The following is a 26,402-nucleotide window of genomic DNA, read 5'->3' as shown; positions in this document are numbered from 1 at the left end:
TCGGGTAACTGTGGGCATGCACTGCCAACTTTCTCACCCTCTCCGGCTTCACTTTCAGCCCCTGGCCTCTATTTTTAACACCCACCTCTTCCTAAAACTGGAGTCTTCCAGTCAGTGCCCGAAGGCGGAGGGATGCCAGAATCGGGGATCAGTTCTTGGGAACCAGGCTGACCTTTGCTCAGTCATGGATGGGCAATAGCTTGGCAAGGGGGTACGGGTGGAGCCCTATTTCCTTGATATGGGCTGGGAAGTGGTACTGTCCCTGAGACCACCCTGAGACTGTCCCTGGAGAGGGGCTTGTTGCAGAAAGGAAGCAGAGTAAGACAAGTCTATGTTATTGTAGAATTGAATGAATTAAAGCTAGAAGAGGATCTTAGAAATCGTGCAGGGGTTCTTCTAACCTAGGAGTTCTTAACCTGAGGTTTGTAAATTTAAAACATATATACATACATATATACACATATATACACACACATATATACATACATGCATATATATACATACACACTCACACACATATACTGTATTTCAATGTAATTTCCTTATGCATTTTATGTATTTGAAAATATTATTCTGAGGAGTCCACAGACTTCACCAGCCTGCCAAAGGGGTCCATGACAGAAAAAGTAGAAAAGTTAATTCCTGCTTTAGTCCAACTTCCTCTCAGGAGATGTTAAATGCAGGGTGCGTCCACACAAAGTAGCAGAGCATAGGTCCTCAAACTAATATTCCCCGCTCTTTCTACAAGATGGTGCTACATCTCCCTAACAACAGAAAAGTGACATATCTTTGGAAGGAGGCTTACAGACTGGAGAAAGTTTTGTGGTTCGAGGTATCTTTCTCCCAATCTTTCCATTCCTCTACCCAAGCACTTTCCAAAGCTCTCCCTCCTTACTCCCTCTTCTCTTGGCCCCCCAATTTCCAATAATTTTATAACCCGGCCTCCTCATCCTCTCATCCCTCAGTATTTTCTTAGAGTAATTTTGACTATCATACCCAAATTAACTACATAGGACTGATGAAGGAAGATGTTAATTGCATTCAGAGAAAGAACTGATATACAGAAGTATGTATAGAATGATTTTCCATATAAATACACACATATATGTATACATACATAATGTCCAATGGTAGCCATCTCTTGGGGGGAGGAAAAAGGCGGAAAAGTCATATGACAATTTTATTATATATTTAAAAGGAACAGCAGATTGTACATAGTAGACTTGCAGTTTCATGTGTGATCATCTTTTTTTATTCTACTTTGCTATGGAAATGCTTATGTTATTTCATGAACTAAAAATAAAAAAAGTAGCTATATTAAAAAAGGGGATCTGGGGCTTTCGTGGAGTGTGGTGGAAAGAGCGCTGGACGGGGGTCAAGCAAGCAGTGCTTCCAATCCCCACATGCCACCTACTCATCTAGGGCAAGGCAAATGTCTGCAGTAAAATGACACGGTTAGACCACATGATTTTTAAGATCACTTTCAGATCTACCGTTCAGGCTCTTCTTCCCCTTTCTGCAATTTCCTTGACCACTCCAGTGTTTACTTCGCTACAAACTGGAGTAGAACCCTTCTTTGCAGGGGGCTCAGAGCTAAGAAAACCCTGCAGGTGGAGTAAGGCTGTCTAATCCTGGGGTCCCTGGGGAAATCATGCTCCCTAAGGTCAAAGTCTTTCTTTCCTCCAGCTCTCTGCGCTATGTCCTACACACAGCATACATTTAAGAAGTATTTCTTGGATTCAGTGATGAAAAATGAATCCTTGAGAAGTTATTCACTCCTCTTTGAGAAGATTCATCTATTCCCTCAGGCAGGGTAACTTGAATCCTCTGCCATTCCAGACTGAAGCTGAGCAGTACTGCTTTGGAAGGGCTGTATCTTCCCTCTCTGGGGTACCGAGATTTATTCCTGTTAGTGATCCCAGCATTGGAGGGGGTTCAGTGGTCATTCAGAACCCAAGCTTTTGTCCCATTCACCAGAACAGTGATTTGCTTCTGCTTAGCTCCTAGGAAGGAAAAGGTGCTAGGCTTAGGGGTTTGTCAGGGAGAGTTATTTCAAGGCTGAGTCAGGACTTCTAGCAGAACATTGGGTGAGATTTTTTCCATTTGGGCTTTCTACTGGCAGCTACCCTTGAGTCTGTTAAGGGAACTTCTAGGGAAGAAGTAGCTATGCATGTGTGTGTGTGTGTGTGTGTGTGTGTGTGTGTGTGTGTGTGTGTGTGTGTGTGTGTGTTTGCCAGGCAGAAAGGAAGATGTTTCTGGTGAGTCATGAGAAAGGACTCATAATTAAGGGGCCCTTCAGGTCAAGAATTCTCTGTGCCAGCACATATGTAATCCAGAAGGCTTTCAGGGAATCCAACTGTTCTATGAGCACTTCTCTTGGTCCCTGTCTTTCTCTCATTCTGTGGGACTCTCCCTTTCACTGCATGACCCTGTCACCTTATGTGAGTCTGCCTCTGTCAGTCTTTCTTCTGTGTGTCTCTCTCCTCTATCTCTGTCATTGTATCTGTCTTTGACTTCTCCACCTCTCATATTGTTTCTGCACTGTGCCATCAGTTTCTGCCTCTGTCTTTCTTCTCTTCTGCCTGTCAGTCCCTAGGGTCTATGAAGTGACAAGCCCATGTGGGGAGCTGGCCTGGTCTCCCTTTGGGATAGCAAAGCCAATTTATGGTAAGTAACCTAGGGGAAAGATGAGCTCCTAGGACCCAGGATTTGTTGATACAAATCAGAAAGAGGGATGTGAGGAGCCCTAGCTCTTTAGCACATGGCATCTATGAGAAAACATTAACATGAATAATCAATGACTCCTAAGACAGGCAGCATAAGTACATAGAGAGCCAGCCTTGAAGACCAGTATTTAACTTCCACCTCTGACAAATACTGTCTTTGTGACCCTGGCCAAATCACTTAACCTCTCAATGCCCCACACAACTGAGTAAGACTTTAAATCACAGCCCTACTTTGGTAGACTAGCTCCTTTCAGCAATGAAATAAAAGGTGTGCATGTTGCAGAGTGTGTGTGTGTGTGTGTGTGTGTGTGTGTGTGTGTGTGTGTGTGTGTGTGGCGGGGGGCGTTATTATTCTTTTTAAAGTATTCTGCCTAGTGCGTCAGACAAAGGCCTGGGCTATTTTTCTTATTTATGGTCAGAGTGGCAGAGGTGACTGTACTCTATAATCCCTGTGCCATTAGGAGTTTGTATGAGCACATGCAAAGTTGCAGGGGTCTGGCTGGCATTTGCTGAAGGGCATGAAAATGATAGGAGGCAGATAAAACTGTGCATACCTGCTTGGTGGATCAAGAATGGATGACTGACTCAGTGAAAACCTGGTGGTGGGAAAGGGGAAAGGGCAAGGAGGAAAAGGAGTAACAGCTGAAAAAGGAGGATCCCAGTCCTGCCCAAGAAGGCTGTCCTTATTGAGCTAATGCTGTGTTTTCGTTGGTAACTGCAACAATGCCACCAAATTGCCTTTTGCAGGTATGAAAGTGGCCCCTGGGCTAACCCACTTTGCTTCTGTTTGCATTACATTTCTTTTCCCCAGTAGATTTGCCTATTTGTGTTAGGCTCAGGGTCACATTGAAGCAAACCCAGATTTATGGGATCATGGGCACATATGCTTGGTGGTTTAAGAAGCCAACCTGGGATTAATAACAATTCCTTGCATTTATATAGTGCTTACACTTTTCAGCGTGATTTCATAGGCATCATCTTATCTGATTAAAAATGTGCTATGGAAACCATGTGAGTTGACTATAGACAGTATGTTAAATTTGTTGGTGACATCACTGAGGGGGGGTGGGGAGAGGCAGTGCTTTGTCTATAAGGAATGATAGGGCACAGTATTTCTTAGGCACAGATGTTGGAGTGTGAAATCAGGGGAACCTTTACAAGTCAGGAAGTAATTTCTTGGCATATGATAACATTTATGCCTGTAGCAGATCATGTAGACTACAGTTCTATAGATCTACTTTTGAATCAACTGGCAGAATTCACTTAGCTGGAACATAATACATAAAGGGCCTTGATAAGCTTCAGCTCAGGGAGAGGAAGGCAATGCTGAGCCCGGGGTTCTGAGGTGACCACTCTTGTACTCTGAGGCATCACTTCTGCCCTTTGTTGTTGTTGTCTGACTCTCTGACTCCATTTGGGGTTTTCTTGGCAAAGACACTGGACTGGTTTGCCGTTTCCTTCTCCAGCTCACTTTATAGATGAGGACACTGAGGCAAACAGGGGTAAGTGACTTGACCAGGGTCCCACAGCTGGTGTCTGAGGCCAGATTTGAACTCATGAAGCTGAATCTTCCAGACTTCAGGTCCGGCACTCTATCCACTGTGCCACTTTGTCAATAAGCATCTAGTGAGTGCTGACTCTGTGCCGGGCACTTTGCTAATCACTGGGAATATCAAAGTAAAACCAGGCTTCGCCTTCTCGGAGTGCACGTTTTAATGGAGAGGCACTATGTCCACAACTAGCTACATACACAACACATACAGAGAATGTCAAGATAACCCTAGGGAGGCGGGCACCTGGGAGGGCCTCATGCAGGAGGGCAGACTTGAGCCGAGTCTGGAAGGAAGCCAGGGAAATCTAAGAGGCGTAGGGGAGAGGGCAGAGCACCCCCAGGTTTGTGGCTAATGGTGCAAAGGGACAGACGTGGGAGAGGGTGTTGAATGCAAAGTATTGCCAAGTGAGCCAGTGGGCCGCCTCCCAGAAAGGGAGGGAGGGGCCAGGCTGTGAAGAACATTCAGCGCTAAATAGAGGATTTTACATTTTATCCCGGAGGTATTAAGGAACCCAGGAAGTTCACTGGGCTGTCAGTCAGGTCCTTTGACTTACCTTAGGTCTGGGGAAGCCAGGAGAAGGAAAGAAGCCCTAGCAGCTAGCAGCTGTCACTGGTAGTTATACGCCACTAGGGGTTTGAAGCAACTATTTTTTCTTTCTTTCTAAAAATGGGTAGGTTTCTCCTCCTCCTCCTCTTCCTCAGACAGTATAGTATCTATGGCTGAGACAAACAAAGATACAAATTGCGGAGAGTAAAGACTGGGGTACAAGAGGACGGGGGTCGAGGGAGAGTTTACACAACAAGACCCAGCCCTGGTCCTTCCAGTCAGATTTTGCTCTGTGCTGAAACTGGACTGAGCCAAGGAGAGTAGTTATCAGCTTGAGGGAAGTGAGACGTCATGGAGGGAAGGGAAAGTTCCAGAGATCTGGGGCTGCCTTGCCTGAAAGGGAAACCTGCTGAGGGCACTGATGGAGAAGGGAGAAAGGCTTGGAGGAAATGGAAAATTCCCTCCACCTAGATTTATATGTTTCTGAAGGTAGACAATATGAGAAGGGGAGGCTGACCAGGTCACATCCTTCTCAGCAGCAGGGGAGAGGTGGTGGTGAGGGGAAGACTGCTGGTGAGGGCGTGCAGGGATCCTAAGCAGGCAGGGGGAACATTTCAAAGGCTTAGAGAGCTCCCACTTCCTGTTTCTGGAAAGAGCCAGAAGCTCCAGAGGAACTGGAGGCAGGAAAAGGCAGACAGCTTTCTTCTTTTCAAGGTGACAGCTAAGCTGATAAAGGAATCCACAATGGTGTGCTAATGGGTGTTGATGTGTTAATGGAGAGATCTAATCCCCCAACCCAGAGCCCAGGTAACACGTATGTGTTTTAAAAGGGGCCAGTTCTAATGGTGGAATTTCAGGCACTGTGGCAAATCTTTTTAGGTTATGCCCCTTCAGGTCACAATCTGTCCCTTATCCTAAGTGCTGATCATTCTAGGAAAAGATTTTTGGGGAGGGAAAAGCGACCTTTCCAAAACTCACTTCCATCAACTTCTCCTCGGCCCCTGTGGTCAGATTATGACTCAGATTCCCTAGGCTGGAGGAGGAGTAGTCTTCTTTCCCCTGTCCCTTATCCAGAGTATACACGCCCTCCAGGATCCATGTTTCCCAGGGTCTCCACATGCTTAGCCAGCGTGTGTTGAATGTGTTTACATTCCTCAGACATCTGGTGACTGCTGGGGCCCACTACTACCCAGCTGGGCACTAGTATCAGGGCTGCCAAATGGACAGCTGATTCCCACCACCTGGAGGTCTGAGAAGGCGTGAGCCCCAGGAGCCTCCCTCCCCCCCCCCCCCCCCCCCCCCCCCCCCCCCCCCCCCCGCCAAAGGGAGCGATCCATCAGAATAGGCCTCTGCTCCAAGAACGTGTGTGTGCAGCACGCGTACGTGCATGTGCTCCCTGGCATTTGTCTTTATCTTCCTTCTTTTATTTTATCTGTATCTTTATCTCAGTCCATCTGTTTCTATCTGAGGCCGTGTGACCATGTCATTTTCTTCCTTTGGACCTCTTTTTCCTCGGCGTTCAGATGGCGCTCAAGCTGACCTGTAAGATGCTAACATGCCAGCACTGTCTCTCTGTTTCTTTCTGGCTCCTCTGTCTTGCTTTATTTCAAATGGTGTTTTAAGTTGCTGTTGGCTACAGCTTTTTACCTTCCCTATAGAAGTTCTCCTTTGTGCACAGATGGCCTTGTGAGAACCCTTGCTCCTGGGTGTTGGGAGCTTTTGTCTTTGGTCAGTCCAGTTCTTGGCCTGGTTCAGACCCGGAAGCCTCTCTGCACTTAGCAAAGGCAAGGCTGGGAATGGTTGTAGCCAGTAGAGGAGAACCTTAGAGATGCTTCTTGTCCAGGCTCAAGAGTGAGGAATTTGAACTCCCAGACTCTGTCCCTGGCTTTCAATGCTCACACCTGATTTTCTTTTCAGTCTTGTTTCTTTTCTCTCTCTCCAGAAATTGAAGCCAAGGAGGCCTGTGAGTGGCTGAGGGCAGCTGGTTTCCCCCAATATGCTCAGTTATTTGACGGTATGGCAGCCTGTGGGTTCCTCCTATGTGAATGTTAATACCTTGTATTTGTACAGCTTGTGGGGGAGGGTGATCTTAAAACTATTCTCTCATGTTACCTTCACAATTTTTCCCTGTGAGGAAACTGAGGCCTAGAAGGGCTAATTTAAGGGGAGAAATAGGGGGGCAAAATGGTGATGAGAATCTCATCCCCCTGCCTCCTGGCAACCTACTAACTCTTTCACTAAAACACAGAGTCCTGACTCAATGTGACAAACATTTTTTAAAACTTCAATTCTATTTTATTTCCAGATCTGCATTTTCTCCTTCTTACCTACCCCCTGCCACCTGAAACCTCCATTGAAAAAGCAAGAAAAATAAAAACCCATCGCAAACGTGTATAGTCACGAAAAACAGATTCTCACACTGGTGACATCCCTCCCCAAAACTGTCTCAGTCTGCACTCTGAGTCCAATATCTTTCTATCTGGAGCTGGGCGGTGACATGAGAATGCCTGGTCATCAGGGTGACCAGAGTTCCTAAGTCTATCAAAGTTGTCTGTCTTTATAATAATATTGTATACATTGTTCTCCTGATTCTACTCATTTCACTTTGCCTCAGTTCATACAAGTCTCCCCAGGCTTCTCTGAAGCCATCCCCTTTATCATTTTGTAAAGCAAAATAATATTCTATTGCATTTGCACACTGTAACTTTTTCAGCCCAAATGATGGGCATCTGCTCAGTTTTCAATTTTTTGCCACAACCAAAGAGAGCTACTATAAATATTTCTGCGCCCAAAGGTAGCAGTATTGCTGGGTATGTGCAGTTTAGTAGCTTTGGAGACATGTTCCAAAATGCTTTCCAGAAGGGTTGGACTAATTCACAATTCTACCAAGAGTGTACTAATGTACTGGTTTTTCCCCAGCCTCTCTCCCCCCAGTATTTGTTATTTTCCTTTTTTCAACTTTGCCAATCTAATGGATTGGAGTTGGTACCTTTTTTATGTGAATTTCTCCAATTATTAGTGATTTAGAATATTTTTGTATGGCTATTTCAGCAAATATTTATTAATTGTATATCACGTACAAGGTACTGGAGATACAAAGACAAAACAGTCAGTTCCTACCCTCAAGAAGCTTACTTGTAGCAAGATGACATATATACATACACACACATATACACACACACACACACACACACACACACACACACACACACACACACACACACACACACACACACACACCCCTCTGAATCTAGTATAAGGAAAACTGATGGAATACCACTGATAACTGGAGGAGGCAGAGAGGCAGGTAAGGCTTCAAGGAGGAGGCACCTACGCTGACCTTGAAAGGGAAACAAGAGGGTGCTGAGAGACGGAGATGATGAGAGAACACAATAAACATTCTTGGGCAATCAGTGGGTCCTATACACTTTTGAGGAAGGCTGTGAGTAGCCATGGGTCACTGGCACAAGCACTAATCCATGAGTACTAACAGCGGGAGCCTGGTGAGTACACTGGGTGGGAGTAATGGGAGTCACCTCAATGGAGCTGACCCAGCTTAACCTTTTGCAGACATGCAGTTTCCCATTGACATCCAAACTGTCCGACGTGACCACGAGTTCCTAGACCAGGACGCCTTTGAGTCTCTTTACAGGTGGGTGTGGAGCTGCCCACCTCCCCACCACCTGCATGCACTCTGTGATTACAGAATCATCAACTATCGAGAGTTGGAAGAGATCTCTCAGATAATTTAATGAATGCTGGAATCCCCTTTGCAATATTTCCAATAAGTGTTAATCTAGTCTCTGCTTGAAGACTTCCTGTGATGTGGAAACCGCTGCCTCCATTCTGTCTTTGGACAACTTTAATTGTTAGAAAGTTAAACCTCTTTGCCTCTTTTGCTTGGCTCCCTCACCTGCCCTCTCTCCCTTTCACTGAGAGCCACATGCAGCCCTTTTAACAGGACTACACAGGGGGGACCAGAGGCCAGGCAGATGGCACTGCCAATTTCATTCACCTTCTTCCTTACACTTTAAATCAATCAATCGGGATAGTGGATGAGGCTATGTCTAAGGTCCCTTGACTGTCAAAAATTTCTCATCTATACAACCATTAAATTAGGGAGTAGTTATTTAGTTTTAAAAAGAATCTTCACTTTGATGTAGGATGTACTCATAGGATTGAAATATTCCCTTTCCCATCTGTCTCTTTTTTTCCCCTTGTCTCTTTCTGTCTTTGCCAGTCTCACTGACTAGCACACTATACACAACCGTCTAAAGTTATCTCTCTCCTCTAAATCAAGTACACCTGTGCTGTACCCCCCAGCCTGCGTTAGAGTCCCCCGACCTGGTGGCCTGTCTACCCCCAGAGCCCCAACCTGGATAGGTGAAGTCACCCATTTAGGTCTCAAAGCTAGGAGGAAGATTGGGGGTGGGGAATGTCCTGTGGCTCCCTAGGCTCAAGGATGGTTGGCCGTGGTAAAACTGAATGGAAAAGCTTTGGGACATCTTCTTTCTCTCCTAGGCGACTGAACGCCCTGAACAAATGTGCAGAGATGAAGGTGGAGTTCAGCTGCCAGAGGAGGAAGGTAAATGGTCACAGCTGGGGTGTGGTCAGTTTCCCAGTAGGAGTGGGAACCCTAGTCCTATTTTTGGGGAAAGGGGGGAAACATTTGGTCTTTGGCTTCTCTGGCCTCTCTAATGGATGCTGGATGTCCTTCGAATATAAGTGGCAAAGCACTTCATACTCAGAAGGTAGCTGGAAGGGCTAGCCTTCACTGGAGCAGTGGGAATGTGCCCAGGCCTGCCCGGTTTGCCCTTTGGAAGGGGCAGGGAGCAGTGGCTTGAGCCCTTCTCAAGAGCACTGTGCCCCTTTGCCCGCCTTCTGGAAGATGTCACCCCTTGCCCTTGTTTCTGGTGCTGACCTTACTTTTTTTCTGCCCAACAGAGCGATGAGTCTGAGGATGACGAACCATGTGCTATCAGCAGCAGGTGGGCGTATGAGCGCTGCAGCCGCCGCTGGTCCCGCCTGGACAGCCTGGAAGTCTTCCCAGGGGGAAGTGGTTCATCCAGCAGTCCTGTCCTAGAGAGACCCCCAAGGATCCAGAACAGGGGCACTGAGGAGCCAGCTTCCCCAGAGCCAGAGGAGAAGCCAGATGCCTCTTCCATGAGTAGCTGCAGCAGTGGCGACAGTGATGTCCCCTCTCCCAGGCCCTTTGAGGATGCCGAGTCCAGCCATAACTGCTCCCATTTCTCCTATACCAACAAACTGTCTTCACCTGCCTCTAGTACCAGCCATTCCTCATGCCCCATGGAGACACTGAATGTCACTGGTGAAGACCTACCCGCTGCAGAGAAGCCCCTCCAACCAAACCGGGGCAAGAGCTTCTTGAGAAAGATGGAGAAGTTGAGGCTGCGAAGCCCGGGGTCTAAGCGCAGTGGGGCTCCCCGGCCCCGGCCCCCGATTAGCGGGCCCACCCTCCTTGAGGGTTTGGATGATGACAAGCTCCGGAGTCTCAACTGTGTGAGCATTGGCCGAGACATGGGAGCTTGCCCATCCTCACCACCAATCTGTGGCAGCAGCAGCGGCAGCCAGTCAGAGACCAGCAGCACCGTAAGCACTCCGAGTCCCGTGATTCGGGTCCGCAGCCACAGGCAGAGGAGCGGCGGCGACCCCAGTTTAAGCCCTACCTCACCACGGGGTGATGTGACTGAGCAGAACCTTCACAACCAGCTGTTCCAGGTGCCAGTCGGCCATAAACCGGGCACCTTCCCCAAGGATCTGACCCTTAACTCACCACCAACCTTAGATAACCCATCAGTTAATTGGCGGACAGGCAGTTTCCATGGTTGCCACCGGAATCGGTTTGGAACCAGCTCCCAGGAGATGGATCCTTCCAACCGCCCACCTGGGCTGCCAGATAACAGGCTCAGTGTCTACGACAACGTGCCAGTGCTGGTCCTTGGCAGGACAGAGGGTGTCAGGTCCCTGGACAACGATCTCATTTTAGATTTTGACCATCTGATAGAGGACATGAATGAACTGCAGAGGCGAGAGAGCCAGTGGGCAAAGAAGGATTCATACTATAGGGACTTTGATTTTACCAGCTCCCCAAACTTACCTGCTGCCCCTGCCCAGATTCTCCTGGAGATCACCGAGCCTTCTGGGGAGACAATATCTGGGACCAGGCCTGGTGGAGGAGCAGAGCATCACCATAAAAGAGGCCATCCTTGGGACTTTCCCAAATCGTCGTGTTCCGGAAGGTCAGATACTGCCTCCTCAAGCCCCCACAGGTGAGCTCTGCTCTGTGGCTTTGGCCTCCCTAATCCCCCTATTCCTTTGTCTCTCAAAGCTTTCCTTAAGGGCCTCACTTTAGGAAACCAACCAGAACTTGGGCTCAATCATCACTGTGTCCTTTTATTTGTATTTCTCAGATAATCTGATCATACCAACAACTGCATCTGCCATAATCACATATTCTTCTATTCAGATGGGTAATAAGGGAAGGGAATAGACATTTATTAAGCTCCTACTACGTGTCAGCCAGATCGCTTACCCCTTCCACAAAATATATGTGTATAAAAATGTGCATGTAGGTTGGAGAAGTACTATCTCATTTGATCCTCACAACAACCCTGCTCCAGTCCTTGGGGAAAGCATGACTTGCCCATCATCATTCTAGTTAGTATTAGAAAACAGAGATGGTTCAACTAAGCACTTTACAAATAGGATCTCATTTGGTCCTCACAACCACCCTGGGAAGTGGGTGCTATTATAATCTCCAGTTTGAGGACACTGAGGCAGACAGCAGTGAAGTGATGTGCCCAGGTTCACACTGCTAGTGTTTCGAGGTTAGATTGTAACTCGGTTCTGCCTGACTCCATGCCCAGTGCGCTGGCCACTGCGCCACCTTGCTGAGAAAGCTAATGACAGAAGCAGGCTGAGAACCTACGTATCTGGACTACCAATTAGTGATCTTGTCGCCATTCTACACAGCCTCCTATCAGGGAGTCCGATTCCCCTTATCCCAACCCCTCAAGCTACCCCGCACAGACTTCCCAGAGACAATGTTCCTGGTGGAAACAACATTGGGCCAAGAACTGGAATACTTGGGTTCTAGCACGGGCTCAGTGACTTTACTTCTCAGTGCCCCAGGTAATTCTCGAAGATGAATAATAGAGATGTTCTAAGATAAATGACAGAGAACTTGCTGATCTGTATCTTTCACGCTGGAAGTTCCTTATGGTAGTAAGATCACAGGTCCAGCCAGATCGCTTACCCCTTCCACAAAATATATGTGTATAAAAATGTGCATGTAGGTTGGAGAAGTACTATCTCATTTGATCCTCACAACAACCCTGCTCCAGTCCTTGGGGAAAGCATGACTTGCCCATCATCATTCTAGTTAGTATTAGAAAACAGAGATGGTTCAACTAGATGATCTCCACCATCCCTAGCCTTTAATTTAAATCTAGCTATTTAGACAGCATTGCTATCATTTGTTGTGATTATAGGTTGGATGGAACCATCCATGTAAATAACACTAAGGTTAGGGTTTTCTAAAGGTATAGCTGTCTACTAAGCCAACTGTTGGCTTAGTGGGTGCACTGTAGAGTGACAGCTGATAATTTAAGTGGGGTATTTATCATGCTGTGAAAAGAATAAAAATGCCTATAGTTGTTTAAATTGAAATACCTTTTAAAAAAAAGATCTGAGGTCCCTTCCCAGGTCTAAAAACTGTGACCCCTAAGATACAGAACAGGGGATGGGAGAAAAGCTGCTGCTTTCTATCTTTTAGGATAGAGTCTAGGATTCTAAAGGAAAGAAGAAGACGAGGGGATGGAAAAAGAAAACAAAAAATTGTAATGCCAATTAGTCCTTTAGGGGTTTCTGGGCTTAGCCTGGAAAGGAGAGTAGATGAAAGACTCACTCCCCTTCTCACAGTTCTGGAAGCTCTAAAGCAGAAAAAGGGCTGGGGTACTGGTAGAAGGGGGCAAAATATGACCTAATCTCATCCCATATATCTATCTCTCTTGGCTTTCTAGGCTCAGTAAATGGAACTGGTCAATGGAAGAAACAACTGACCTGACCAAGCCCTTCCTGCGGGTTGAAGAACAGTCAGCTGTACAACTCAACTATTTAAAGAGTGTGGCTATGTTAAATCTCTCTGCCATCATGGAAAAAAATCCACTCTCCAGTAAACAGGGCTGGAATTGGTGAGGCGCCAGAAGCTAGGGGCTACTTGGCCTGGCTTTGGAAGGTGGAATGGGAGAGGTCACTGTTCAGGGTAGTCCCAGGCAGCTAGTGGCACCAAGGCTAGAGTGCTGGTGTGGAATCTGACCCAAGTTCAAATCTGGCCTCAGGCACTTACTAGCTGTGTAACCCTGGGCAAGTCACTTAACATCTGTTGGTCTCTGTTTCCTCAACTGTAAAAAAGGGGTAATAACAGTACCTGCCTCCCAGGGTTGTTGTACAGATCAGATGTGGTCATCACTGTAAAGTGCCTAGCACGGTGACTAGCTCATAGTAATGCCCATACAAATGTTAGCTAGGATAACAAGTACTATTATAAATAATATTAACATTAATAATGTTATTATTAATCTAGGCCCTGGACATCAAAATCATTCCATGGATGCTACATGGATAAGTCTTAACAGGAGGGCAATCTGATTCGTTCTGAGAATCCTCTCTTAACCTAGCTTGGCACAGAGGAGACCAAGATCCCCTTCTCCCCAAAACTAGAAATAGAAGAGGTGTATGTTGCAAGGCTATGTCATCAATAACTTGGCTCATTCTCTTTAATTCTTCCTATTGGCTGATCTGACATTCTCATTCTGCTTCCTCACAGTGGACACTTATCTAGTGTTCTGAGATGTGCTTTGGGCCAAGTAAAGGCCATGAATATGGGTCCATGTAGATTGTAATTGGAGGTTTTTGGCTTCACTTTCAGGCCAGTCCCCAAGTTCATCAGGAAGAATAAATACCCTGACTTTAAAGGCAAGAATGTGTTTGGAGTCCCACTACTACTAGTTGTCCAGAGGACAGGCCATCCACTCCCACCAGGCATTTTCCAAGCTATGGAGTATCTGAGGGCGCAGTTTCTGGACCAGGTACCACTGTGTGTTTGAATCTGCCCTTAACTCTCTGGCATCATCCCCACTATCGCCATCACTATTATTATTGACATCATTATTTATTAATTATAAAACAGTTACTAAATAAGTATTCTTTGTGGTACCCTTCACACAGACCAGAAAGTATCTTCACTCTTCTCTGCCCAAGGGAAATGATACAGGCCCTGTCTTTAGAAAACCGAGTCAAAGAAATAAAGACACACATTACATAATAAAAAGATAACAAAAGTTATACATTAAATAAGTGTATAAATTAGATAAGTTCCTCATTTATATCTACTATAAGCAGAGGATATTACAGGACAAATACACAGTGATGGGGTCCAAGGATTAAGGATGGGTAGGACTCAAGAGAGATGCAGCTTCTCTTTTCTCTGCCCCTCAACTACCAGCTCCACAGAAAAGAGCTCCCCAACCATTTGGGTTTACTTTACAATTAGTTCTCACACATCTGTGAAGGTCCCAACTCCCATGACTTGCACATACCACAATATTCCCCTGAAATACATACATAACCTAATTTGGATACATAAGAATTCATCCCTGACACACAGCACAGAAACCAGTTTATCCATCCGGACTTTCAGTATATATATGTGTGTGAGTGTGTACATATATACCCTGTACACATGTAAACAGAGTCCAAAATGCATACCCTATATATACACAAGTTGTGTATGTATGAGCATATCCGCATAGAAGCCACATGTTAATGAATATATTCATACACAATCACCTCATTTTCCTTATCCATGAAATTAGCAGGTTGGACTACAAACTCTAAAAATTACTTTTTCCTAGAAGGCTTCTAGGGAATCACAGCTTTTGATACCTACATATCCATAACCTGCCTCCAGTCATACCAACTTTTCCTATCCTGACCTCCTTTTCACATATTTACAGATACATCATTTTTCTAACCCTATCTGTTGGAAAGGGAAGTAATATTAGGAAAGGAGGGCGGAAAGAAGTGGGAAGACTGACAACATCACAGAGCCTCGTGGGAGCACTGAACTTTCTGTGTACCTGGTCTTCTATGACTCCATGTCGTTCTGCCCCCAGGTTGGCTTGTTCAGGAAATCAGGGGTGAAGTCTCGGATCATGTCCCTTCGGGAGATGAATGAGGCCCACCCGGGCCATATGGATTATGAAGGCCATTCTGCTTTTGATGTAGCTGACATGGTGAAGCAGTATTTCCGAGACCTCCCTGAGCCCATCTTCACTAGCAAGATCTGTGAATCCATTCTTCACATATATCAATGTAAGTGCCTGGGGAGAGGTGCTCCTGGGTAGGGGGGTGACTCCTTGAACATTGTTACCCCACTCTTACTTCATAGAGCCTACAGCTGGCCTCTGGCAACATTGTAAAATGGACTCAAGTGTGTCTTTCTCCTCTATTCCCCACCTCCAGCCCTGCCCTGACCCACCCCCTGTACAGAAGCTCAGGCTAATGGCCTCATACTGTCCTCTTCCTTTTGTCAAAACCTGCTGTTAGAGGGAAGTCCGTTATTAGTACTTCAGGGTGAATTTCAGGACGGCTTTTCTTTTCCCAAATGTTTTCATTGTAAATCTGATCTCTCAGTGAGGCCCAAAAGGTTTTGTCTCCTATGACTAGGCTTTGGAGGCCACAGGAGGGGATGGGGCTGCCTTTGCTTCTAAATGCACAGCCTTCCGTGCCATCCATCCTCCCACAGCCACTGCCTTCAGCAAGAGGTGTGTATGGTATTCCTCACTGAACAAGGACACAAAGACACTGATCTTCCCTTTTCTTTTTGTCTTTTTTTTTGACTTAATTTTTATTGATGCCCTTTATTTTTTATGCCAGAATCTCTTCTTGACTAATTTCCTCTCCCAAAGTCAGTGTCCTTGTGACTAAAGCCCAGGCCTGACCACAGACCCCCCCACACGGTCAGAGTAACGTGTGGGTGTGGGGTCCAACACGTCTCTCTCTCTCTCTCTCTCTCTCTCTCTCTCTCTCTCTCTCTCTGCTTTCCACCCTTTCTCTCTTTTGTCCCTCTCTCCCTCCTCGCTCAGTTTCTAGAGTCAAGGGCCAGCTACAGCCACATAACCATATGGTTACTACTGCTCAAAACTCTCTGAATTTTAGGTGTTACATCCTGGTCTGGGGAATACACATTCCTCCTCCTAATCACCACTCTAGCTTCTGAGCCCTGGTGTGCTATGCACTCACACAAAATCAGTCACTATGATACCATTAAGTCATAACTCACTAACTCACAGAAACTGAAAAGACGGAAAGGGAGCACGTGTTATTAATCTATTCTATCATTATTAAAAGTAGGGGAAAGGCACCTACTATGTACAGTGGGTGTGCCGAATGCTTTAGAAATATCATTTCATATTTTCTCACAACAACCTTATGAGGAGGTAGATGCTATTATCATCCCCATGTTACAGTTCAGGAAACTGAGGCAAAGGTTAAGTGACTTACCCAGGAACACACAGATAATGTCTGAAGTCACATGTGAACTCAGGTCTTCCTCCTCCGTGTCTAATGCTCCAGCCCCTGCAGCACTTAGCTGCCTCAAGAATAATATTTATTCATCAGATGGCAAATGCAAAAATAATCAATCATTGTAGTTTTCCAATAGGAGGCAAAAGTAGGAATAATTAAGGCATCGCCGTCCACTCTCCCAGCAATGCAGCAGTGTCTATGAAAGTGAGTGGGTACACACTTAACAGAAACCTAACAGGGAGGCAGTGAGTGTGGGGAAACCCCCAGGTCAACTCACAACTCTGGACTGGAGGCCTTGATGTATTTGATCCCTTAGGGAATAATCTTCTCCCCTTCTGGTGCTCACCTTTCTTCTGCTGACAAGTTCCTCATAGCCACTTTTCTTTGGGCACTAAAAAATCTTAAGCCAAAGAACCGCAAAGCTCCTTAAGTCTACACATAGCAGAGGATTCTGCTTTGTCCAGCTGGCTCTCAGCAAAGACAAGTCTCTTCTCACAGCAAAGTAAATGGGAAGGCTGTCCTCCCTGTTTGCTCCTCACAAACCCCCGAGAGGTTTCCTCTTTCCCATGCTTTAGATAATGCCAGAGAGCAATAACAGCTCAGGCAGTGCAGCAGGACTTGGCCCTCCTTGAATCAGCACAAGAGCTCAAGGCCTCTTAGCTGACCCACTCTTTTTTCAGCTCATCACCAAATCCAAGCTTCTCTTCTAGTCATCAAGCTCCCATCAAAGTAGTGTGAAAAGTCAGCTGCCTGATCTGGAAGCCTTCTGTGTCTCTTGTCCCTCGCTTCTTGGTGACTCTTCCTGCACTCGGCTTAATCTCCTGCTTTTTCTGTCTCTTCCTATAGCTTCTTCTCTGGTTTCTTATATCGTCCAATGCCTCAAATCAGAGCATCCTGGTGGTCAGTGACTCATCTTTACCTTAGGAGGTAAAACTCGAGAAATCCACCTTTCTGTCAGGTATGAACCCAACAGTTCTTATATAATCTTAGCATTGTCCCTTATTATTTGATTTGTGATTTTTTTCAGTTATAACCTTCAAAAGTCTAAAAAACACATGCAAATGATCTGTGAGACCATAATGCCCTGCAGGCATCATTATACCAGTGACTCCTTTGCCGTCAAACATGGTCTCTTAGTACATTCAACTGAGAGGCAGTTACTTTTTTTTTTTGGAAGGTAAAGAAAATCTTTGTAACAAATATGCATGGTCAGGCAAAGCAAATTCCCACATTGCTCATGTCCAAAAATAAAAAATAAAAGGGGCCTCCTGAGTCCATCACCTCGCTGTCAGGAAGTAGTAATAACGTGCTTCATCATTGGTCCTCTGGAATTTGTTTTTCTTCATATGGTTGTTGTTATTGTATAAATTTTTCCTGGTTTTGCTTATTTCACTCTGCATCAGTTCCTAAAGATATTTCCAGGTTTCTCTGAAGCAGTCCCTTTTATCATGAGGCTCAGTGAGGTGGCATACTTATCAGCTGAGTGATCTTGAGCAAGCCAGTTAAGTTCTGTTTGCCAGTTTCTTCAACTGTAAAATGGGATCATAATAGTGCCTACTTCTCAGGGTTGTTGTGAGGATCCAATGAGATCATATTTGTAATGTGCTTATTAGGAGACTGCCTAGAAGATAGTAGATGCTATATAAATGCTAGTTGTTATTATTTCTTACAGCACAATAGCATTTCATTTTATTCACATACCATCATTTGTTTAGTCATGTCCGATTGATGGGTATTTCCTTAGTTTTATATTTATAGATCCTTTTCCTATATCTTTGATCTCTCTGGGCTTAATAGCGGTACTGCTAGATCAAAGGGTATTTGCACTGTGGAAACTTTTGGGGCATAGCTCCAAATTGCTCTCCAGAATGGCTGGATCAGTTCACAGCTCCACCAACTGGGCATAAATGAACGGGTTTTCCCACAGCTTGAGATGCAGCTCTCGATCTGTGTCACTCACCATTTTATCTGTGAGGCTGCTGCTTCTTATGCTGGTTTGATCAGTTTTCCTTATGTGGATGTTCTTTTCTTTTTTTTTTTTTTGCAACTGTCAGCAACCAAACTGTTCCCATACAAAGGCAGCAGTATCTTACATATTCCTCCAATGAATAATTTTCAGCCCTCTGGTAAACAGTATATTATTAGAGTAAGTCTGGGAAAGTGCAGATGGACAGGTCAGTGAAGATTCTCACTTTGCTTCAGGGGGTTTGCTTCAGTGGGGTTTAAGAAAAAGAGAAAGAATGTGAAGAAGAATAGGGCTGGAACCAAGTGGGAAGGACCTGAAAGAAAGGGAAGTTGCTCTGGGCCAGGGCAGGAAGTAGAGAGTGGAGTCTGATAGAGTTGGGGGCAGAGGGGGAGAGATGATACGGTGAGAATTATCATCCTTTTTCAGAGATTCTGATTTTTAATACATTACCTACATTTCCCAACATATGGCTTCCTTTCCTCCTCCCCAAGGGCCATCCATTATAATAAAGAACAAAAAAAAAGAGGAAAGAAAAAAGTCAACAAACATTTATTAAGCCCTTATTATGTTCTAAGGAGTATGCTAAAGACTAGGGATAGAGACAAAGGCAAAAACAACAACCCTGCCCTCAAGGAACCCAAACTGTAATGGGTAATACAAGATATAGATAACTATGAATATATAAAGATATATTTAGAGTGTCTCAGGTGATGTCAGAGAGATGATACTAGCAGTGGGACGGAGACAGAGGGAGGGGAAGACCTGAAGAAGGTGGAATTGGAGGTGAGTTCTGAAGGAAGCCAGGGAAGCGCATGAGTGGAGTTAGGGAGGGAGAGCATTCCACGTAGGGGGCACAGTCAGTGCAAAGGCATGGATGTGCAAGAAAACAGCAAGTGGGACAGTATCACTGGATCTCAGAGTATGTGGAGGGGAAGAAAGTGTAGGACGACTGGAAAAGTAGGAAGGGGCCAAGTTGTGATGGGCTTTAAATACAAAACTGAGGACTTTATATTTGATCATGGAGGTAATAGGGAACCACTGGAGTTGCAGAAGCGGGGGGGGAAGGGAAGAAGGAAAGGTGACATGGACTGTCTTGGGCTTTAGAAAAATCACTTTGGCAGCTGAGTGGAGCACAGTCTAGAGGCAGGGAGACCAAGCAGAAAGAAACTGCAGTAGTCCAGATGCGAGGTGAGGAGGGCCTACACGGCAATGGTGGTTATGTAAGCGGAGAGAAAGGGACAGAGATAAAAAATGCTGCGAAGATAAAAGCAAAATTTGACAAGAGTGGAATGTGGGATGAGTTTGAATGAGAGGTTGAGAGACTAGGGTCACAAAAGTGGGTGAGTGGGAGGAGGGTGGTACACTTAACAGTAACAGGAAGGTCGGGAAGGGGGAGGGTTTGGAGGAAAAACAGTGAGTTCTGCTTTGGACATGCTGAGTTTGAGATGTCCAGTAGACAGTGGGTGATGTGCAACTGGACCCCCAGAGAGAGATCTGGGCTGGATATATAGATCAGAGAATCATCTGCACAAAGATAATCAAACCCATGAGAACCGATGAGATTCTCGGGTAAGGTATTATAGAGGGAGAAGAAAAGAAGGCCCAGCGCAGAGTCGATGGGGACATCCAGGTTTAGTGTGCAGGACCTGGAATAAAAACCAATAAATGAACAGAGAAGTAGCAATTACTCTAGTAGGAGGGAAACCTGGAGAGAGAAGTCTCATGAAAACCTAAGGAGGGGAGAGTATCGAAGAGAAGAGGATCATTAACCATGTCAGAGGCTGCAGAGGAGTCAAGGACAAGTGAAAAAAGGCCGTTAAAGTTGGCAGTTAAGAGATCATTAGTAATGTAGGTCAGAGTAGTCTCAGCAGATGAATGATGAAATCAGAAGCTGGAGAGAGAAGAGGAAATGTCCACAATTGGAACAGATGGCTTTCTCAAGAATTACTGAGGAATGGGGGAGAGGAAAACATATTAGATAGTCGTTAAGTGGGGATAGTGGGATCAAGCAAAGGTTTTTTTTTTAACAACTGGGGAGACATCGTCATAATTGTGAGTAACATGGAAAGAACCAGTAGATAGAAAAGAAACTGAAGAGTGGAGGGAGAATGACCCAGAAAGTCGGTAGCTCCCTACTGCTGCTTCAGACTCTCCCTTTGTGACTGCCCCTCAGCAACCCTTCCTCTTCTGAAGTGCCTTCTGTCAAAACTTAGGACCCAATCCATCCAGATCACGGCTGTTCTCCTCTACCTGCCGCCAAGGTCATTCTCCTCCCTTCTCAAGGAGTTCAGTACTGTCTTCCTCTCCTCCCCAAGTCCTGGGGATTTCAACTTTCATTCTGATGGTCCCTCAAAGACTCTAATCTCCGTCTTCAGATCCCGTGCCCTGATCCAGTCCACCTCAAGAACCACACAGAGATGGCCATACCAAATGCCATATGTGCCTCTAATCTGCGCAATTTAGCTGTCTATATTTTAAGATGATAATCGAATCCATGGTATTGGTGTTGTAGGGAAGGGCAAACCTCCACAAACCACAGTGCCTTCTGACCGTGGCAAAGCAATCCTTTTACACTTCCCTAATTGACTCATTATCCTCCCACTCGTGACCACAGCTTTTTTAGACCTTCCACACCTCCTCAAACTTCCCATTTCTCCCCTCATACTGTATGAACATGCCCATGCCTCCCCAATCCTTAAAACACCCTCACTTGGTCCAGCTATCCCTGCTACCTACAATCCAGTATCTCTCCTCCCCTGCATTGCTAAATTCCTTGAAAAAACCATCCACGTTTATACCTCCACTTCCTCTCCTCTCACACTCTTCTGAACTCCCTGCTGTGTGGATTCTGACTTCATGACTCAATTGAAACTCTTCTCTCCTGAGTCACAATAATCTCCTAATTGCCAGATGTAATGGCCTTTTCTCGATCCTCATGCTTCTTGAATAGCACCCTTTGACACTATGAAAACCATATCCTCCAGACTGACGCTGTTCTTCTGGTTCTCCTCCTACCTGGCTGACTACTCCTTCTCAGGTCTCCTTTGCTGGATCTTCCTCCAGGTGACTCCGACTAATTATGGATGGCTAGCCCCCAAAGGTCTGTCCTGGACCTTTCTCTTCTCCCTCTATACTGTCTCCTTAGCAATATCTGTTCCCATGGGCTCAGTTGTGATCTTTACGGAGATGATTCTGAGATCTATTTATCTAGCCCTAACCTCTCTCCTACACTCCAGTCTCATATCACCAACTGCTTGTTGGACATTTCAAACTAGCACGTCCAAAACAGAACTCACTGGTTTTCCCCCAAATCCTTTCCTCTTCCAAATGTCTTTATTACTGTTGAGAGCACAACCATCTTCTTAGTCTTGCAGCATGAGGCATCCTTAACCTCTCACTCAAATTCACCTCATACACCTAATACATTGTTAACTCGTGTTTCTACCTTCACAACATTTCTCGTATATGTGGCCCCTTCTCCCCACTTAAGTAATTCCCACCCTAGTGCGGGCCCTCAAGTGTGTGGACTGTTTTACTAGCTGTCTAGGTGGTCTCTGCCTCAAATTTCTTCCCACTCTATGTCATACTCCCCTCAGCAGCCAAAGTGATCTTCCTAAAATTCAGGCCTGATCATGTCCCATGCTCTGCCCACCCCCACCCCCTTTCAATAAACTCCAGTGGCTCTCTATCACCCTCCATGATCAAATATAAAGTTCTCTGGTATTTAAAGCCATTTCCAATCTAACCCCCTTTCACCTTTCCACCCTTTGTAAACTTTACTCCCTCTTACATACTCTTATGATCAAGTGACACCGTTCTGTTTGCTGTACCTCACATAGGACTCCATCTCCCAAGTCAGTGCCTTTTTGCTGGCTGTCCCCCATGCCTGGTATATTCTGCCTCTTCACTGGGGCTTTCCCTCAAGACTTATCTCAAATCCCACCTTCTTTAAGAGGCTTTCCCAGTCCCTCCCCTTTATTTCCCTTCCATCTGTTTTGTGTATATCTTGTATGTACATGGTAATTTGCATGTCGTTTCCCCCATTGCAATGTGAGAGTCTTGAGGGCAGACACAATGTTTTTGCCTTTCTTCATATCCCTAGTTCTTAGCCTAGCGCCTGGCATGTAGTAAGCACTTAATAAATGCTTGATGACTCACTTACCCTAAGCAATAATGGGAAACAAAGGGTTAGAGGAAGCTGGGCTAGGACTCAAGCTCTGCTGGTCCTCATCATGTCTTTTGCCAAACTGAGTGTGGTAGGTTTTGTGTACCCCTGGAACAAATTCATAGCACGCTTGAGGGTCAGAGGCAATGGCCTCTGATGCTAAAGAAGAAATCAAATGGTGTAAATAATATTTTACTCCAGGCAGGTGTACCTGCTGACCATTGATTTTTCCATGGCCCCTCTTGTTCCCACAACAGAGTCTGCTCTCTCTTTCCCTTCCAGATCTGCCTAAGGAAGAACAGTTCAATGCTGTACAAGCTGCCATTCTCCTACTTCCAGATGAAAACCGAGAAGCCTTGATTATCCTTCTCTTCTTTCTCCGAGATGTCGTAAGCTTTGTGGAAGAGAACCAGATGACTCCCACCAACATTGCTGTCTGCCTTGCCCCATCGCTTTTCCATCTCACTTCTCTCACTTCCTTTCGCCCAGACAATCCCACATCTTCCAGGTATTCCTGTCAAATTCCTATACTCCACTTCCTCCTATTGGCACAAATGAAAGAATTGTAGGCTAGGTTATTAATCTCCTGTTAATGAACCAAGAGGCTCCACATCAGACAGTGGGCCCCAGAAGAAACCAGATAGTGGGCCTGAATTCAGCTGACTGGAGTCTGTCTCTCTTTTACTGGACTGATGGTAGTTTGGCATTCACTGGGAAAGCTTGGAGTATCTCTCTACCAGGACTACAGTAATGTTCTCTCAGCCTTAATGGGAGTGCATGGGAAGGGGCAAAAATGGAGCTCTTTCACGAATGATCCAGAAGAATTTCAACAGGCTAGAAAAATAAACAGTCTAAGAAGATGAGATGTAATAGGCATCAATGTAAAGCCCCACACTTGGGTTCACAGAATTAGTAATCAATTGTATAAACTACAAGATAGGAGAGGCATAGTTAGATAACAATTCCTGTGAGAAAGATCTGGCTAATTTTTAGTAGATTATAAGCTCCAAATGAGTCAGTAGTGAATGTGATAGCCTAAAGGCTATATCTGTTCTTAGGCTAAGAAGTATCTAGAATAACGGATATAGCAGTATTTCTATATTGCCCTAGTCTGATGACATCATGATTATTGTCTTTAGTTTCAGGCAAGACATTTTAATAAAGATGTCCTTAGGTTGGAGTATATCCAGAGGGGTATAACCAGAAAAGTGAAGGGTCTGGAGGTCATGTCAAAGAAACCAGGTGTTTTCATTCTTCAGAAGATGAACCCGTAAGCTGATGGGTAACATGACAGCTGTCTAAATATCTGAAGGGTCCTTATTAACTCTGGAAAGCAGGACTAGAAGCAATAGGTAGAAGTTGTAGAAAAACATGTACATGCTCAATGTAAGGAATAACTTCCTAGTAATTAAGAGTTTTCCCCAGTTGGAATGGCTGCCTTGGTAGGTAAGTTGATTTCCCTACCCTGGGAGATTTGGGGGCAGAAGCTGGATTTATCATGAATGCTGTAGTTTATATTAATTATTCAGGTATGGGCTAAACCAGACCTCTCCTTCCCTCCTGATGTTAAGATTAGATGGTTCTCTATAGCTAGAGGATTGGGACTGGTAAATCTGAGGACAGGCTTTGTAAACTCTTCCATAAAGCCATTTTTCCTCTGCAAAGCAACCCTAGGTGATGAAAATTTGAAAAAAAAAACCCATGTTTATAGGTTGTCCTATCTACCCAGACTTACAGAAATTATTTCTGAAAAGGAATATGTAGCTCATATGTAGGAGAAAGGGATTATGATGAAAAGAACACTGACCTGGGAGTCACAGACCTGACTTCTAGATGTAGCTAGGCCATGAACACTTCCACTTAGATGACTTACTGCAACCTTGGATGAGTCACTTAGCCTTTTTGGGCCTCAAAATGAGACAGATGGACCAGATGATCCTTCCAGCCCCGGAATTCTGAGTCTTTGGGACACCTGGATTTGGACAGGTCACCCAGAGAACTTTTTATCTAGTCTCCTCTACACAGAAGGCTGCTTGTTTGCTCTGAAAAAGACTCCAAGAGTAGATGACTCATGTTGTGCTGAGTACCACTGCTGGGCAGACTTACAGTATGGTTCAGGGGAGGACCCCAAACAGAGGATAAAAAGAAAGATTCTGACGGGGTAGATTTGTCAAACACAGAACAGCTTCCCTGAGGGGATGATATTTTCTATTTTATCTGTTCATTTGGCTTTCTTCCATCATCATTTTTTTTTATATTTAATTGGGTGAGGCTTTCTGCTCTCCCAGGGCAGGGACTAGGTCTATGCTACTCTTTGCAATAATACTCATAGTCATCTCATATACTGTGTGGTATCCTATACATTTCAAAGCACTTAGGATTCATGTGAGAACATAACTTCCTAGACGGAAGCCTTACAATCATCGTGGAAGAAACATAAGGCAGTTATAAAACTGAAGCAAAAAGATGAGACGAGTTATCTGTGATCATACAGCAAACTAGCACGAGAACTGGCTGTAGAAACGGGGCAGCTGGGAAGTTTTAAAGTGTCTCTTATGTTCTGAGTCTCCACTGCAGTTCTCTTCTGATGCTCCATCATAGCTTGGAGGTGATCCTGGGCTCTTGAGGGCTACAATAGAGGACAAGCTCTGGCAGATTCTATCAGACTGGAAAGACTTTAAGTACAGTGATGGACTGTAGGTCTGTTGTTGGAAGAACAGCTTAGCTACACTTGGAAAGGCTTAGAACCAGGGGCACTTAGCATCGCCACTAGATGATGATATGATGGCTTTTTTATATATCACAGCAACTAACAAAACTGTTAATTATGGAAGACCGAAGGTGTTGTCATCTTGACTGGTGAAGGGGAACATCGATAAAATAAAAGCATGAGTCTTTTAAAGTATCCACAGTGAAATAATGGGCATGATGCTTTCTGGAGATGGGTTAAGAGGGCCAGGGATAGAAGAGAAGTGGAAGAACTTATAGCGATATATGATACAGAGAAAGCAATGAAACAATGCATTTCGCGACTTCAAGGGTCGGTTTGTGGTATAAGCAGTAAGTGCCACAAGGGTTTAGGAAAGGTGCCGTCATGGCAGGTAGGAAGAGACAAGCTCCAAAAAGGAAGCAGGCCTTAGGCTAGCCTCAAAGAAAGTTGGATAGGGATGGCTGGAAAGGAGCCTGCCTCTAATACTCATTACCCGTGTGACCTTGAGTGCTTCACTCGTACTCTCTGGGCCTCAGTATCACGCGAGATGAAGGGGTTGCCCTAGGAGGCCTCTAAGGTCTCTTCCAGCTGTGATCCCAGACTCGAGGGGTGCTCAGTGGAGAGTCCTTCACAAGCATCATGGAGAGTGAGGGCGATTGAAGTGGGGCTCGAAAGAACTGGAGGGGGGCAGCTAGGCAGTGCAGTAGATAGAGCACCGGCCCTGAAGTCAGGAGGACCTGAGTTCAAATCCGGCCTCAGACCAAACACTTGACACTTACTAGCTGTATGACCCTGGGCAAGTCACTTAACCCCAATTGCCTAAAAAAGGGGAAGGAAGGAAGGAAGGAAGAATTGGAGGCACTAGACAGGTGTGTGGTGAGTCTAAGTTAGATTTGGAAGGAACCAGAAAGGGCTTGAGAGAAAGGACCTGAGTGAGTAACATGTTCCAGGTAGTGGCAAAGAAATAGTGCTGGGGAAAAGAGAAAGCTAGTCTGTATTTTTTTAATCCCACCTTCTGCCCCATCCCAAAAGATCCTGCTCCTTTTGACTTCCCTGGAGGGAGAAGCTCAGACACAAGCAAAAAAAAACAAAACAAAACTAAGAAAGGCAGAAAGTCTGGCAGTCT

The 26,402-nt window shown here is 45.3% G+C and overlaps 1 protein-coding gene across 1 annotated transcript in view; it reads left to right on the top strand.

The window, feature by feature from the left end:
• The window catches only part of LOC110212325 (rho GTPase-activating protein 7-like), a 112,489-nt gene that overhangs the window by 76,667 nt on the left and 9,420 nt on the right, over positions 1–26,402 (top strand). Inside the window, 8 exon segments of the mRNA XM_020992334.2 lie at positions 6,768–6,839; positions 8,396–8,477; positions 9,347–9,410; positions 9,770–11,115; positions 12,868–13,038; positions 13,776–13,935; positions 15,022–15,220; positions 22,849–23,074. Coding sequence (XP_020847993.2) covers positions 6,768–6,839; positions 8,396–8,477; positions 9,347–9,410; positions 9,770–11,115; positions 12,868–13,038; positions 13,776–13,935; positions 15,022–15,220; positions 22,849–23,074 — 2,320 coding nt within the window.

Source organism: Phascolarctos cinereus, unplaced genomic scaffold, assembly GCF_003287225.1.
Source record: "Phascolarctos cinereus isolate Bilbo 61053 unplaced genomic scaffold, phaCin_HiC Scaffold_2;HRSCAF=192, whole genome shotgun sequence".
Classification (NCBI taxonomy): Eukaryota; Metazoa; Chordata; class Mammalia; order Diprotodontia; family Phascolarctidae; genus Phascolarctos; species Phascolarctos cinereus.
Note: the sequence above shows the minus strand (reverse complement) of the source record. Positions and strands in the feature narration are given on the sequence as shown.